Source organism: Triturus cristatus, chromosome 3_1 (genome assembly GCF_964204655.1).
Source record: "Triturus cristatus chromosome 3_1, aTriCri1.1, whole genome shotgun sequence".
NCBI classification, from domain to species: Eukaryota; Metazoa; Chordata; class Amphibia; order Caudata; family Salamandridae; genus Triturus; species Triturus cristatus.
In genome coordinates this window covers 449,708,068-449,725,830 of record NC_140583.1, presented here as the reverse complement: position 1 = coordinate 449,725,830, position 17,763 = coordinate 449,708,068, and the positions used below count along the sequence as shown (strand labels likewise).

General features: G+C 44.7%; 1 protein-coding gene across 1 annotated transcript in view; it reads left to right on the top strand.

Moving 5' to 3' along the window:
* The window catches only part of USP8 (ubiquitin specific peptidase 8), a 724,285-nt gene that overhangs the window by 202,391 nt on the left and 504,131 nt on the right, over nucleotides 1-17,763 (top strand). Inside the window, exons 5-6 of the mRNA XM_085644251.1 lie at nucleotides 2,116-2,164; nucleotides 7,539-7,701. Coding sequence (XP_085500377.1) covers nucleotides 2,116-2,164; nucleotides 7,539-7,701 — 212 coding nt within the window. The remainder of the gene's footprint in view (nucleotides 1-2,115; nucleotides 2,165-7,538; nucleotides 7,702-17,763) is intronic.

Sequence of the window (17,763 nt, the reverse complement as noted above, 5' to 3'; positions counted from 1 at the left end):
TTTTATCCTCCCCCCTCACCCTTCCAAGGAGGAGGAGAGACTTCACCGATTGGACCCTAAAAGAGCTGCGAGCTTTTATTTGGACAGAACTAAGGATTTTCTTTTGTAAGATCAGCTCTTCGTGGGCTATATTGGACACTCTAAAGGCAAGGCTGTGCACAAGCGCACTCTGTCCAGGTGGATCATCCTAGCCATCAAGATCTGCTACGCCCTTGCTGGTAAGGTTCCTCCTGAGGGTATTAGAGCTCATTAAACTAGAGCTAAGTCTTCTACCTTGCTTTGGCCAGGGGTGTTCCTGTTGCAGACATTTGTAAAGCCGCGATTTGGGCCTCCCTCCATACTTTCGCAAAGCATTATTGCTTAGACTCTGAGATGAGGAGGGAGGACCACTTTGCGCACTCTGTCTTGCAGGATATTTTTGTATAGGAAGGTGGACACCCTCCCCCAGGAGTGGGACTGCTGTGGGAATCTATTCACAAGGTGAGGAATCCACTGGTAGATGTATCCATCAGAAGAACAAGTTACTTACCTTCGGTAACGCTTTTTCTGATGGATACAGTATCTGCCTGTGGATTCCTCTCTGGCCTACCCGCCCCCCCGTTGTCCACCTTTTGTATACCTTAAAGGATGCCTTGCTTGACATGTTGTTTTACATTGTATCTTCTTTCTATCTAGTACACTTATAGGAAATGCTTATGTTCTTTAGCTTTCCTTTTGTATATGTGCTATGTATATTTGTTCGAATGTTGTATACTGTGTATACTTTGAATCTATTGTCGATCCACCTGTTCGCCTCGGAGGCACGGAAAAAATGGGTGGAACTGACGTCATCACGCCGACGTGGCTCTCTTATGGCTCCGGTGACGTCGTACGGAGTCGCGAGCGGAGCCGAGGTATAATGACGTCCACGTCGGCGTGGAGAGCTGGGGAAAAAATTCCATGGAATGCTGGTGCAGGGGATATTCACAAGGTGAGGAATCCACTGGCAGATACTGTATCCACCAGAAAAAGCGTTACCGAAGGTAAGTAACTTGTTCTTTTTTAATGTTTGGCCCCTGGTGGGGTCTTTGAGCCCCACTACCAGGCCTAGGGGGTCAGGATATTCCCACCTTGCCCCCTTTTTTTTGGGACTCAGACTGAGTCCTGATTCACAAGATGACTGCCAACACTTCTTAGTTGAAGTGCTGGCAGCCATTCAGATCTCATCAAGAGATCTGTCAGATCTGCTGAGGATTATTGTCCCAAGATATACATAAATCTTTTTTCCTTAATCACTCCAAAACTACCGTATGGATTTATACCAAATTACGAAAAGAGATATTTCTCTAGCAAGAGCTATCTTTTTTGCCAAATTTGGTGTATTTCTGTTAAGTGGTTCCGGCTGTAGTCCTGTTCATAATCCCTATAGAAAATTAAATAGGAAATTCGCTTTTTTGGGACCCTCCTCCTTTTTCTTGGCCCCCATTTGACAAATCACCCCAAAACTTTCCCAACAGTACCTGAAATGAGTGGCAAACTAGTTTTGAAATTTCTGTGAAGATTTGTCAAATGGCGGCAAAGTTATTAGCAAAACAAAAAATGCTTTCCGCGGGCCTTGGACGCCCTCTTGAACTGACTCCATGTTCCTCCATGGGACTGATGGAGGAACTGGGAGACCCTGTGGTGAACAAAATCTCATTGGAATGGCCTGCCCAGTGGCCAAAAGAGACCTGGCCCGTGCATGAAAGCGGCCAACTCCCCCCTCGCTCCAATGCTGGTGCAGGGGGGGTAGATTGGTATGCACAACAAGAGCCTATCTACAGTGCCCGTGGCTGCCCTCATAAACATGAAAAGGTGTGGCGGTAATGGTGTTCCTTCTATGGTTTGTCAATGTAATGTATTTGATTCCACTTTCTGAGATTCTGACATTTCCTTTGTGTGTTTCTCAATGCACAGCTCTTATTATCTATGATGTGGAATGTACTTGCTGTGTAATAAAGTTGCTTAAATAAAAAAATAGTTTTATAGTGCTACATGGTTGTTCGAGTGCTTCACATATATTTTCAAACTCCGTTTGGGATACAAGTGTATTTTCTTTACTCTAAATGCCTGATACCTATTTCCATAATGTTATAGATAAATGGAGAGAAGAAGGATGTTATGGAGAAAAATGAGAAACTTAATGGTAAGTTATGTAAAAGTATATATTTCCTCTTTATTTTGTGTGAATTAGTGTTAGAAAATGTTGTTTAGTTTAGTAATGTAGTTGTAAGATGTTGCAGAAGTAAGTGATGTGTTCGTTTGGAAAATTAACAAACTGCTTGCTGCCCTTCTACTTATCCTATCCACTTCTTCCACCCATGCAATGCATCTAGATGTAAAAATGTTTACCTATGAGCAGATTCACAATCTTACAGAGAAATTTTGAAACTTCATCCCTCTGTTACATATGTAAAATATAGAGTGCATTAAATGCTCAAGCAAATTTATGTGATTCAAGTGATTTTAACCACATTGGATGCTGCAAGTTATCTGACAGGTAACATATTTTTTTTTTTCACCTTCATTTGCAAAAGAGCATATATATATATATATATATATATATATATATATATATCAATGGTTTTTTAAATGCTAATTTCTAACTATAACGTGCCTGAAACCTATGGTTTTGTCAGTGAATTTCAATGGTTTTTCAAATGCTAATTTCTAACTATGCCTACAAAGGTAGGACATGTGAAGAAAAGGAAAAAAAGTGCAGAAAGAAGCAAGACAAATTCAGAAAGAGGCAACAGAAGTCCAGAAAGACGAAGAAAAGTGCAGGAAGAAGCAAGAGATGTGCAGAAAGAACCAACAGAGGAGCAGAAAGTCCTCCTATGCCCCCAACTTTTTAGTGATGGGTATTGGTGGTAACTGACTCTGACTAACCAGGACCGGAGCCAGTGCTATGCTAAAAGACACTTAGAATACAGTGAAAACACCTACATACACTAGGGAACACTATGCGTTGGGGTACCCCTGTAATGAGCATGACCTCTGTATTTGCCATGAGTTAGTGCCTGGGTCATTGCATGAGTACATGGGTAGTGACTGGATAATTAGAGTGCTGCAAGGACAGTGCACAGTGATTTTATAACTGCTTGGGTTTTGGCGGAGTGATTGGATAAGTACATGATGCTGGATGGGTGATTGGAGGAGTGCATGGGTAGTGACAGAGAGATTTCTGGAATGCATGGGTAAAAACTGGGTAATTGGAGGAGTGAATCAGTACGGTGTAGGTTTTTAGAGGTCTGCATGGGTAGTGCACAGTAGATTGTAGCAGTGCATGTGTTAGTGCCTGGGTCACTCCATGAGTACATGGGTACTGACTGGAAGATTAGAGTACTGCAAGGAGAGTGCATGGTGAATTTATAAGTGCCTTGGTTTTGGCGGAGTGATTGGATAAGTACATGGTGCTCGCTGGGTGATTGGAGGAGTGCATGGGTAGTGACAGGGCAATGGCTGGACTGCATGGGTACTGCTCAGAGTATTGTAGCAGTGCATGAGTTAGTGCATGGGTCATTGCTGCAAAGAGAGTGCATGGTGAATTTATAAGTGCATGGGTTTGGTGGAGTGATTGGATAAGTACACACATGTCCCATCTGGCCACGCCCCCTTCCTTTCACCACTGTGCAAACGCGCCCCCTGGCGGGTTTTAATTTGGGGCATTAATTCCCCTTGAATCCTGAGGGCCAACTAGCCCACCATGTACCTCTAGTAAGTGCCACAGAGCTGCGTTGCAGAGAGGTGGTCCGAGGCCACGCCCCTTTTTACACCGCTCTGCAACGCAACTCTGTGGCGCTTACTGGACGTACCTGGTGGGCTAGTTGGCCCCCAGGGAACCTCCGGATTCAAGGGGACTTAATTCCCCAACTTAAAACGGGCCACAGGGCGCCTTTGCACACTTGTCACATCAGGCCCCTCCCTGCACCACTGTGTAAACGCACCCCCTGGTGCGTTGTAAATTGGGGGATTAAGTCTCCTTGAGTCCTGAGGGTCCCTGGGGGCCAACTAGCCCACCATCTACCTCCAGTAAGTGCCACAGAGCTGCGCTGCAGAGAGGTGTAAAAAGGGGCGTGGCCTCTGAACACCTCTCTGCAGTGCAGCTCCCTGGTGCATACTGGAGGTACCTGATGGGCTAGTTGGCCCCCAGGGACCCTCAGGATTCAATCGGACTTAATCTCCCAACTTAAAACAGGCCACTGGGCGCGTTTGCACAGTGGTGTAGGGAGGGGGCGAGGCCTGATGTGACGTGTGAACTCATCTTGTTACTTATTAGCTGTGTCACAACTTTTTAAGACTGCAGTCCAATTTTTTTAAATATTGCTATTCTTTTATTTGTTCAGTTAACCATTGAGGGCCTCATTACGATTGCAGGTGGACTGCCATTGACGGGCCGTCTGTTGCAGTCCGCCTGACATCCAGGCCATCAGTCAGACCTCTGGATTACAATACAGGCAGTCGGAGCCCAGAGGTCAGAAGGAAAGACCACCACCTTCGATAGGATCCAAGATCCCAGCGAGGTGGCGGTTGGAATCCTATCCCTACAATAGGAGGCACCGCCATAGGGATTAGGATGTCCCTTTCGAATGCCTTTTCATGGCGGTCCCACCGCCATGAAAAGGCAGACGGAAACAAACTTTGGGAGCTCCAAACAGGTCCCCTATCTCCCATGGGCCACTGCTAAGTGGCCTGGGGGCATATGAAGTGCCCTCCCACACATCCATGCAACATGTGCCAGGCAGCACATGGTGCCTAGCACACAGAACATGGATGTGCACAAAGTTCCTTATTTTACTGCAGCTTGTGCTGCAGCCCTTTTCCTGGGCCATAGTAGAAAAAGGCACTTTTGGACGGCCTGCATGGCAGTCTAATCGTAATAGGTCGGGTGGGACTGCCAACTCATTGTCGTACGATGACCTGCCTGATACTATGGCGGTTGGCGGTCCGACCGCCCGGCGTTGTAGTGAGGCCCTAAATGAGGGAATCTATGCAGCTAGGTTGCCTTTAAATAATTTTCACCTATCCTAGAAATAATTGACACATCACTGGAGTGCAGGGTACTGCTGCTGTTAGTTGCTAATTGTAACTGGTCACAATGGGAGGGGGTGAGTGTGTGTGCGTGTGCAGGGTGGGGTTTCAAATCTATGGTTGCGGTGTGAGAATTATTTCCTGGGTGAGTGAAGGGTGCAGATCATTAAAGCTAGACTTATCGACATTGCCAATGCTTCCTATGCACTTTTCCCACTGATGTAACGAAACCAGAGTGGGGGGGGGGGGGTGGCCTGCAAGGCATGTGGAGGTCCCCCTCTGAATCAATCAGGAGCTCTCTGCCAGAGTACCGTGCTGAGGGGTCCCCTGGAGCTTGGGGCACCCCGGAGGCTGCGGGGGCCTTTGTTATGCCACTGACTTTTCCCAAACCTCACGAAGCCCCTGACTCAGTATATTGGGGGTCATTTAGTTCCAAAAGGAAGTAGGCAGTTTCTATATAACGAGAGTATCTGCCCATCTGACATCACCAGCCAGCAACAGCCAGGTGCCCATGAACTGCAGGCAAGAGGCACTCTTGCACAGTGTCAGACCTGTAGAGAAGGATTATAGCTTGGGCTTATCACCATAGATACATATTAGACACACAGGAGACACTAGTGAGTCCTACAAGTGTTTAGTGATCTTTTGTTGCATATTGATAATCACACCTGAAGTGGAACATCTAATTTCCTGCTTGTGCTTACCATAATGAAAGCCTATGCTGGGGAAACTGCCTGTCCCTGTAAATTAAACGAGAAGTTCTGGGAACTTGTCTATCCCCTGTTCACAAGCAGCTATTAATGCATCTCATTTACCGTGTTGTCTTTCCTAGCACTTATCTGCATCGTGCAGAGGAGTCTACCACGTCACGTCTACTGTCTGTTGAGGTAAATGGAAGAGGGCTCATAAAAGTGCCCTAAGCTAGCATTCATAGTACGGTGTACATGAGAAACTCATCTTTGTTGCATTTCAGGTTGTAGGCATGTTTTGAATTCCAGCAGCAGAGGGCCAGTGCACCTCAAGCGGGTGCTATAATTAAACTGATATGTCAATCAAAATTGCCACAAATCCCACTGTACTTGTCGCACGTTTCCTTTTCCCATCTTTCAACTATATAGAAATCAATTATCTCAACAAACCAGCTTCACCGAATGAATGGCAGCCACTCCCTCCTGAAGTGAATACATTACTCGGGATCCATTATTGATGTGAACAGCTCTCCAAGATTTAAAGCAACAGTCCAATGCTCGCCACTGCGGGCGCACAAGGCATTAATGGCGCGCGGCGCTACCCTTCATGGCAGATCCTTCCAAACACAGTGCTATGCAAATGGCGTGAGCAGTTGGATTAGCAGTGGTGTGCCGGAAATGATTCTCCGTCTGACAAAGCGTGCACGAGGCAGCAACGCTTTATATCTTGCGACAAATGTGCTGGTGATTTACCTCAGAGTGACAGACAAAGGGTAAAAGCAGGGTAACGGAGACTGAAAATACCATTTGTGTTTTTGGTATGTTAGCGGCGTGGAGGAGAGATAGGCACCGGTGTCTACAGGATGTGACTGAGTTGATGTGATGTCATTTTGGCTCTTTTGTAACCTGGTTATGTCTTGCCAAGATGATCAGTCAGCTTGGAGAGGACAGTAGGCCTTATCAGCCACACTCCCTGACAGCTCTGTCAACTAAAGAAATGCCCTCACAGGATTTAAGATGTAGCTTCATATCAAATAACCTTGTCACCACCTGCAGTTTCTAAGACTATTTCTAAAAACATTAATGGAAAGGAAACTGAAGTTCACCTTGGGTTTGACCTTGAAGAGCACTGCGCCTGTATCAATGCTGTCATAAAGCCCTTCATTTGTGCACTGCGGTACCTCCGGCATCCAGTTCATTTATTAAAATAAGTTAGGACTTACCGTCATACAGGCACTCTGAATGGAATACTGAGATTGGCTCAGCCAATGAAAGCGTTTTAAAATGCTACCATTTACTAATGTTTTACTAAAGTGTTTAGCCATGCATCAGTTAATGTTGTTGCAGTAAGGATATTGTGCTGCATAAATAAAATACTTATAAGGTCCCAAAGGCGAGACCTATTGTCTATGCCAATGCTTGTTATACCATTTCAACAAAATACAGTTGTGCTTGACTTTGCATTGTTACTTTTGATTTTTGATGTGTGTTAAACAAACTGTTTCCATGTTGAACCTTTGTAGATAGACAGATCTCATAGAAATGTAAAATGACTGAACATAGTGCACCACATTTGGCATGCAGAAATGAACTGGCACACTTGAACTGCAAAGGACCCTACACTAGTGACTTGCCTGTGAAATTTCATAGAAATTGATTAATTTCATTGAATTGCTGCCATGCATTTTTAAGTGTACTACTAGGACTTATTTAATAACTTTAGCTCACTCCAAATGTCACCTTTCTTGCTATCTCTAGTGTGTATTTCACTAGGTTTTTATCTTCACTTTTTTCATACAGCCTCTTCCACATCACAAAAATCCATTACTGCTGAAAAGCTGTTTTCAATGTTGAATGATGAGAACATTCGTGTGATTATGATGGATGCCCGAAAATTGGAAGACTTCCGTGAGTCTCATATCTCCAATTCTATCAGCATTCCAGAAGAGGCCATCATTCCTGGGTACTGCTTTAATTTTTACATACATACATTGCATAGCTACTCTTATTAAGTATTAATGTGTACCAATTGCAGTATTTCATTACTGATGTGCCCACAGAAGCTTAAGAATTAAACCAAAGTAATTTGATTGTATTCTAAAAGTTAACAGATCTGTGGACCAAGATAAGAACACCTGCAGAGCCTCATTCTTGGAATTTTCAGAAGCATCATGTCACCTTTTTCAAACTCTGGCCGATATCGTGATGGTTTGCCCCTTAGATAGGCTGGCACGTTCCGTTTAAGGAATCTTAAACAGCACAAATGAATGTTTAAGAGGGATAAACTTGGTTACTGGTCGCCAATGAAGCAAGGGATGGGCCAGCTTTAAAACGATTCCAGCTGGTAGGCCTCCCAGTAAGAGGTTAGTGTAGTCTAGTTTTAGGATTATAACTGCTCTTATAATTATTTTTGTTTTATTACATATTTTACTGGTTTTGAGTCAATGTTTAAACAACAAGGTCATAAAAACTGCGGGAGACATTCCTACCAAAACATTGTTTACATCTGTAAAAGCATATTCATATTGAAGCTGCATGTCGGTCTGGAATCACATATGCCAACAGCATAAGAGTCGCTGGTGCTGCTACTGATAGGAAGCAGAGATAGCATTAGAAACATTGCTGTTCATGAAATTAAGAAGCATTATACCAAAGTAATCCCACCAGGACTCCATGTCTTCTGATGTTCGCAAAGGAGGTTCCAAAGAGCAGTTGTCCATGCCTCTCATCCATTCTTAAAACTGTGATGCCACAATGGCAAACAAGTGCCTGGCTATGTAGTGTTTTGCTAACCGGAAAGTCAGGTTTATTTAACATCGTAGCTCGCCTTGCAAGATCCAAGACTCAACTAGGCCCAGAGGGCCTGCTTTGTGATTGTAGTTCAACAGGAAACCCTGTCACTCCAGAGAGGGTGTGTGATACCTCCTCCCAGTACTTCTGAAAAACCAGGCCCTCATTACCACTTGGAAGAAATCATCCATTGTGTATCACAGGCAAGGCAACTAGGAGAGATACTACATTGCATTTGCTACAGATGTTTGGGGATGTAGTAAACCATATGTATGTATATGAACTGTAACTGGCAGTCTTGCCGAAATGGCCACCTCCCAGCCCATCATTTTGGCCTTGGTCCATTCTTCCTACATCAAGGCATCTACATCCAGTTTCTTATTCACCCCAAGTGAGTCATGACCATCAGAGTCATTTATGATTAATGTTGTATACTTACATTTGGCTTCAAGACCTCCAATAGTCAACTTAGATAGACTCAGGGACCGTATAAGTTGTAGGCAAATGGGAGCACAGCACATGCTGCAGCTGTAGGTGTTCATAGAGTTGTGAATTGTGTAGCTCTTATTCATTGGTCAGTTTGGGGATTTATTTGATATGTTCACCCTTCCATTTAACTCCAGTGGTGGAGCTGCTGATACTAATCTGTCCTTTGAATTTCAGTATTGTTGCCGGTTGGAATAGCCAGTTACCAAACCATGGTGTGGTCTTTCTTATTACTTTACCATCCTACCTAATTTTCTTGAGTGCCTGAACCAGCACTAGAAAAACACTTTTTTTTCAGAGGCAAAGCCATCTGGCATCTTACTGCCCCTATGATTGATTTATGGTTCTTAACATCCAGGTAAGGTAGTATTTGTTTGAAATGTCAGAGTAAGGCTGAGCCCTTTACTATCTCTATCTGTACATCAAAATGTAGGTTTGCATCCCTTACCCCCTTGATGTCTATCTATTTTTTAAATGTTTTGGGAAGACCAAATAAATCCGGCGTTTCAGGAATGTTGTATATGACTCAACTCCATAAGAAGGAACTAGATTCAAATCACTGTTTTTCTATCTAAGAAGCAATTCCCTCTACAGAAGTCATTGATATCATCTAAGGTATTGCCAACAATCCTAATTTTAATAAGTTTAAGTATGTTATGCCCAATGCATTAATGGCCAAAACTCATTCTTTGAAGGAAAGTAATGCCCGAGAAGAGTTAAGTAAATTTACTTCTAGAATATTTTATTTGTTGTCTGAATAATGCATAATTCAATCCTGAAAGTCGTACCTTCATTTCCTATCTCACGAAGCTTCAGTTGCAGGATTACTTGATAAACAGTGGTTAATGCTGCCAGCAGGTCTAATAAGACCATAATACTACCACTCTCCGAGTCGACCAAAAATCCTAGTTTATCAAACTTTTTTCAACACAAAATCTTTGCGCCCAATTCACAAAGGCCTTTTTATCTGTTAACATAAGTTGAAAAATGGCTGGATTTATGCCTACTAGGTAGTCACCAAAGGATACCAAGTATTAGTTCGATTTTCCAACGTTAATGTAATCATTGACTAATAAAATTAATTAAGAGTAAATGCATGACGGGGGAATTTGGGAAGTGCAAGGTGTGGTCAGCCTTGTGAGTTTGTCAGCTCCTACAGGGCTTGAAAAATCCTAAAAATCTTACTCGACCTGCAGGTATAGAGACTTAAATAAACTTCTCGACCTAATTATAATTAAGGCTCCCTGTTTTCCGTTTTTACAGATTTTTACAGATACATACAGACCGAAAACAATGTGCTTTCTGTCTGCATTTATTTTTAAAAGTGGGTAAATGCAGATAATTGTGCTTCTTCTAAGTGACTCTCTGTGCTGTTTTTCATAAATTGTAGCCCAACAGCTGAGCAGCATTGGAAATTAAAAAACAGGATGAAATTTTTTCAAATAATGACATGTCAACATACATTTGCGGTGTAATGCTAATATTTAGTGGATGTATTGTTACGTAATATTTGGCAGCTTAAATAGCTAAATCACACCAGACATCAGAGTACGAGTATGTGTCTATCAGTTAAATAAATATGGAAATGTACAGTTTTACAACTTCATTTATACACAAAACACAAAATAAATATGGATAAATACAGATAAAATGTCTTTGTCACATATGAGAGCACCTTCAAATACGTGAGTCCAGCATGTCTGCTGTACAGAAAACTCTTGTTTGGTTTAATAGACTAAACTTTTGCTCCATATATAAAACAAATCTAGCCACATATAGGATACACATGACCGCTGACCTGCCTCAGTTCATTAACAGCATTGTCATCAATGGGGGTGGGGGGGGGGCAGAATGATTCTCAACTCATGGTTAAAAACTGGCACTTAAAAGGAGATCCTGCTTGAGGTCAGCAATCTTCTCCTCAATGTCAGGGCTGTTAATGCCCTCCTCAGCCACCCCAGAAGGAGACAGTGGGTATGACCTAATTTTGAGAGGGTGAGATAGAATCCCGCTTTAGAGTGGTCTCACCATCCACCAAGGGAGGAGGATTGGCCTGAAGTGGAGTAAGATTAGGTGTAAGGGGGTGCCTCCGCCAACCCTATTGTGGGCTTAGTAGCGGGTAAGGTGGTTTTAACAAAGGCGATAGGAGACGCGCAGGAGGCAGAGGTATGTGGGTGTGGGTTGCAAGGAGAAATACTGGAGACAGCACCTAGGTCCAAGACCCTTGAGTTGGTAGTACCTGAATCTAGGGAAAGATTAGCAGGGTTGTCATGGTTAGTTGTGCGGGTGGAACGCTCAACCCCCAAGTTGAAGGAGCTAACAGCATGTGGGTAAAGAGGGTGAAGTGACATTTGACGGAAGGAGTGGGTAAGAGGAGAAGAACTAGGGGCAGCCACTTGGTGGAGGGCCCTCGAGTCGGAACTACCATAGCCCAAGGGAGGAATAACCGGGATGTCCGTGATAGTAGTGTGGGTGATATACATATCCTCTGAGTTGTTGGAGAGAACAGAGCGGTAAATAGGTAAAGATGGGAACGCAGAATTGGGGAAAGAAGAGGTGTAAGGTACAGAGGGTGCAGATATTGAGGGTAGGCAAATAGGTACAGATGGGGATGCAGAATTGGAGGACGAAGAGGTGTAAGGCACAGAGGGTGCAGATATTGAGGGTAGACTGTTATGATGGAGAGTGGCCTTGTTCGAGAAATTAAATGTATTTATAATCTTCAAGAAGATACTGTCAAAGCGCTTGAGGTTCAGGTCAGAGGCTTGAATAAGGATGTTCCCATTATTGTATAAGGAAATGGTCAAATCTGCCTAAGGGGCAAGGGAGGGTAGTGTGGTTAAACGGAAAACCATGTGGTGTTTTGGTCAGCTGTCTGGAGTGCAGTGCAAAAGTTAGTCTTTCTCCACTGGGCTCTTCGGTTAGTGTAGAAAATGAGGTCTGTCACCACAGAGTCCTTATTGGAAATACAAGTGTCCAAGATAAGCGTTTCAGTACATCGTTTGAGGCTATTGTGTTTAAATTGTGAGCAAGAAGGTCAGAGAAGAGAAAGGTGTGCTGAGCCATGATGTGGGTAGCGATCAGAAAGAGGAGGTGAAATTGTCCAATTAGAAGAGAGCACTTAGAATAGAGGGGGTAAAGTAGTCAAGAGGAGAGCATATAGAGAGCATATAGAAATAGATGAGGTAGAGTAGTCCGATTAAAGGAGAGCACTTTGAAGTGTACAGAGGGACGGAATTGTAGTTCTCACTCTCCTCCCTAGCTATGTGTTAGGAATATAGGGGGTAAAGTAGTCCTAGAGGAGAGCATTCAGAAATAGAAGAGGTAAAGTAGTCAGATTAAAGGAGAGCACTTGAAATGTACAGTGGGGCGGTAGCACAGTTCTCACTCCCCTCCCTTGCTATGTGTTAGGAAGACGATCCGAACACCATAAGAGAGGCTGCAGACAGAGGCTGCAGACAGAATAAGGTTACAGTACCTGTTCCTGACTGCTCTAGACTAGACCGCTGGGATGAAGAAAAACCAGGGAGGCATCAGTGTTACAAAGGAAACGTGTGTAACCAAAAGAAGCTCATGGATTATGGAGTAGGAGCTGGCACCTTTCCAAGATGGCTGCTCCCTTTGACACCAGAGTTTCTAGGACGCTGGAGGAAGTCATAGTCCTATTACTGTTTCCTGAAAACTTTACTAGGATAGAGTCCTATGTTAATTTCCACATCCCCGAGCGGCCATCTTGACCCACTTCCATGTGGGGACCAGGGAAATGCGGAGCAAGCTGAGGCACCCCTAAAATGGAGGTTAGGTCACCCCCAAAGAAATCATACAGGAAAAGCATATAGCCACATACCGCCAAGTCCCATCCACTAATGGAAATCCATCCTTGCTGGATGTTGCCCAATGCAAAGCATGGGGGGGGAGAGGCATTCTAGTCCCCAGCCTCCGGGGCTCACGGAGAGGCGCATGGAGAAGTCACAAGCACCCCCCAAGAGTCTGTGTCATCTAGAACCCTCCTATCCGACCAGCAGGCACTTCTCAGAGAGTTGGTCGGGCTGTGGGAGGAGGGAGCCCGCCAGGACCGTGCAGGTGCCACTCACCCAGTCTAACGCGCACCCAAGGCCCTCCCTCCTCCGCCAGCCATTCGCCACAACAGTCATTACGCTGGGCCGAAGGCAGCATTGAGCCAGACCACCACTGGGGCCAGTCTGCGCATCGGACGGAGAGCCGCCACAAACTTTCTTCACAGAAAAGCCCAGTCAGGTGCAACGGTGATGTGGCAGAAGCCGTCGGTGCTGGGCGCCCGATCCGAAGGTCGCTTCATCGTCCGTTCACTGCTTCGCGGACACATTGTCTCTCTGTAGCTGAGGCAGGTATGTGAACGATCCCGTACCAATTATATTCGTTCCTAAGACTTTGCACTTCAAGCGAGTTATCTTAGAGTGCAGGATGGCAGGGCAAAGACGGGGATATTCCTAGATGTTTGATCCCAAGCTCTGGAGCTTCTGCTAGGAGCTCTCTCTAAGCGGCCATCTTCCCCGACTTTATTATGATTTCTCTGACTGAAATTGTCTGTCGGTTGGAATCAAGATGGCGACCATGTAACATGCCTTCCTTCCAGCTCCCTTCCAGCTCTAGCTGACTGCTACCCGAGACCAAGAAAGTGAAGCTAGAAAGATAGAAATCACGTCCGACCTCACAGAACATCGGGGAGACAGACGTCTGGATTTTGCTCGTCACTGCCACGTTCTTGTAGCAGACCGCACGTCTGGCAGTTGGAGCTCTCTGCCGCATTCTCTCTCAGCGCTCTTCAGTGCAGAACATGCCGCCCAAAGGATCGAGACTGGCCTGGGAACATTCAGAAGCAGCACTGGCCCTGCAGCGTGTTGTTAGGCAAGCCCTCCCAAAAACGGACCGGAGAAGCACACGGGCGAGGAAAGTTGATTTAAACTCCTGCAAGGATTTAGATGCTCATCTCCAATCAGCTGCACTTCAGGAAAGCTTTGAATCAAGTAGACTAGCAGCGGGGTCTTACTGGCCAACTATAACCCTCTGTTGCAGTTCTTTGCCATGGTTCCCATTAACACTCACTTTGTGATGGAGCAGTTCCCATTAATTGGAAAAGAAACAGCTGCTGGAACAATGGATTATTGTGGGGGGCGTACCAGGGTTGGTTCCCAGTTGGACTGCATCCGAAAGAGCTCTATTCTAATGCTCCTCCAATGAGGGCGAGAATATAGAGAGGTGCCTTGATGGTATATAAGAGGGACTGTTGGTGCAGGACTCAGTAGCTGCCCTATTGGCTGGTGTGGAGTCCTTGGCAGAGGAGGGGTGTCCCATAACGACAGCTATGAACATTGTTTGGTCTGATGGAATCATGCATGCTGCTAAGGTCTATAGTGAATTTGGGACAGGACGGGTGGGGGTGGTCTCCTGCAATACAGCGCCTATATTTACCACTAACCCTGCAAAGTTTTTGGAGCTTGAACTTGAGCGTGAATTGAACACAGGTATATAGAGTACGGACACTAGAATACCCTCTTCAAGTTCTGCAATAATCCCTTCCATGCATACAGATTCTTTTCTCCACCAAAAGGGCACGGGAGGACTAAAAACCTGGTACACCCTGCAGACCGTGGGGATAAATTATTTTTTCTCACAAACGATTCAGAATTCTCCAGCGCAAGTCTCAGTGATGTGGACGATGATGAGTACACTCATTGACCCCTGTACCACAACAAAGCAGAAGAAACACCGGAAAAAGTCAAGAGGGGGGAGCCAAAAGAAGGTGCCTGAATTTGCAAATGAAGCTCATGTGCCCAGGGCTCTGAAGTGGGGCTATTCCGCAACCAGTCAATTTTATCTAGAGGGTCCCATCCAACAAACTGCCTCATCATATCGAGATAGTAATCATCCGACCCCTTCAGACGGAGAGCCTTCACTTGGGCCTATCTGAAACGGAGAGCCGCAGGTCCCCACTAGATCTAGTAAAAATTACAAGGGCTATCGAGAAAGTCAACAAACGTGTGTAGAAATTGGTGATAGAATCTCCTCTGTGAAATAGCATGATGCCGCTCTGGAGTTCGATGTAGAGACACTTACAGGTACATGCATCAACCCTTTTTGCGAGCGCAAACGGTGCGATTTGCAAAAATTGGACATTTGCCCCTGCAAAAAGGGCATCTGAGATGCATCAACCTGTCAGCCGCTCGCAATTTAAGAAATCGCAAATTGAGATTTCTTAAATTACGATTGCATTTAAGGAATTGCAAATTGCGATTCCTTCAATGCAATGCATGATTGAATCGAAAACTGCGATTTTGCTAATAGGGGGCCAAATTGCCATCAATTTGTACTTAATGGTAATTTGCAAAAACTTTGAAAAATGCACTTAAGTGCATTTTTCAAAGTTGTAGGTTACACACACATGCCCTTGGGGCATGTGTGCGCGCAACATGTGTGCACAGATCAATTTCAGGGTGCAACAAGGTGTCCTTTTGACACCCTTCCACCTTTGAAATTGCATGCGCAATTTGCGAGTACCTGTTGATACTCGCAAATTGCGCGTGCAATCTCCCATTCATTCCTATGGGCCTGTAGGCCCATAGGAATGAATGGGAAGGCATTCCTTAATTGCGACCCGCAATTAGGGAATGTTTGGGAATCGCTAATTTTATAGCAATTCCTACATGCATATGCTTTGCGATTCCTTAATAATCGCAATTAATGAATCGCAAAAGCCTACATTGAGGCATGTACCTGTTAGATCTACAACAAAAGTCCTGGAGTCATCTTAACCTACTTCCATCTCCTGTTGACACTCTTTTATACTTTAACTTCAAAAGTTCTATTTTTGTCTCCTCACATAAAATGAGATGTTACCTTGGTTCACCATTGTAATTTTGTTTTTCCCCAGTGCTCCCCTATGACTTTGTTGCTTTTCATGTACCTCACATGTTCCACTATGCTGTGGTATTCATGCTTTTACCTCATGATACCCATTCGGGTTATGTTCGCGTTTTATCAAACTTTTCAAATAAATAAATAAATTAGAGGTCAAGCTGATGCTCAGCAATCCCAGATGTGTGACCTATTATGGAAGATGGAGGACGCAGCAATAACTTTAGATTCCTGGGTCTTGCAGAGGGAAATGAAGGTAGCGATATTGGGGCCTTTCTGTTAAATCTACTGAAGGAGGCCTTTCCTGACCTAACCACCTGGAATTGGGATTTGGAGGTGCAGCATGTACAGCGCTTTCCATTGATGCTCAAAAAACATTGCGTCGAGCAAGTCGAAAGACCCAAAGCTGTTTTAGTATACTTTGGGAGCTTCTTACTTCAGCAGGCAATTTTCGAAAAGGCACGGCCTGACGCCAAGTAGAGCTACAACGGACATACTTTTTTTGTCTGGCCTGATACCTCTCTGGCAGCTAATCTAATCTATCAGGATTTTGGCAGTGAGGCTTTTTTGCTGAACCCAGCCAAGCTGACGTTTATCCCAAAAGGCAAGACAAGGACTTTCACGACTGAGATTAAGGCTACGGATTATCCGAATTACATTTCTTCTGAGACTGGAAAGATCTCTTAGTTGGGAGGGCTTTTCTTTTTGTCAGGACAAGTTGTTAACCTAATGTTGTCTCTGGTGCTCATTGATAATTAAAAAAAAAATTCTCTCACTGCTCACTATAGTGTCTAGCAGGTATGGTTGGGTTGCCGTAGGTGGGAAACTATATACGCTATTAAGAGGGGTGCATTTTCACATCCATCCCATTTTTGGGATGTATCCGCATTTTTTACCTATACTATTTTTTTTTTCTTCTCTCGTATTCACTATTCTCAAGCTGGGGGGTGGTCTTGGGAGTCATCACTCAGCTTATGGGTGGCCTAATTGCTCCAAGGTGGTGGTGGAGGACAGAGTGTTGAATGGGAAGGCAGTGCAAGGGGGCAGACGAGAGCTTGGTTCATGGGGATTCTGGGGCTAGGTTGGAGGGGCGCTGCCGAGTTGGGGAGAGGAGAGGCAATTGCAATGCATGTTTCGCATCAGCAAGTGGTGGGGAAGGTCAGTCACGAAAATGAGTAAGGCCCTTGTGGCAGGTATTGTTTTGGTATATTGGTCATGAGTAAGCTTTGCATTGTGACTTTGAATATGTGTGGGCTGAACGATAGATCCTGGGCTACCTTTTGCCTCTTGCAGCTACGTGTTGATTGCAGATATACTTTGCATGCAGGAAACACATATAGAGGGGGAAAAGATGCACCTGCTTGAATCTTTGGGTTTTCAACTGATAGGCTGCAACACTCAAGGAGTAAGAACTCTGGGTGGGGGAGGTTTGGCTGGTATGTCGCGAAGACATGTTTGCAGATTTAGCCATTCTTAGGCTGACAGACTTGGAACATGGGTGATCACCGAATGTTATCGTGCTAGTGGTGGCCTCACCCTCTGCTCTGTGTATGGGTCGATAACTGATGATCCCACAGTCTTTGACTGACTCGATACCGACCCTGAATACAATCTGTGGGGATTTTAACGTTAATATAGTGGGGGTGGGGGGGGGTCTGTTAGAAGATGGGACAGAATCTTATTCTGGTCGGAAACCCAAAGTAAACAGATCTTTGCTACGCTTGGGGAAGGATCACAGGCGTGCTGATGGTTGGTCTAAGATTAAAATCTCAGACCCCGGCTATACCTATTTTTCTGCCCCACATAGATAACATGCCTGCCTTGATTACTTTTTTTTTAATCTCACATAGTGTGC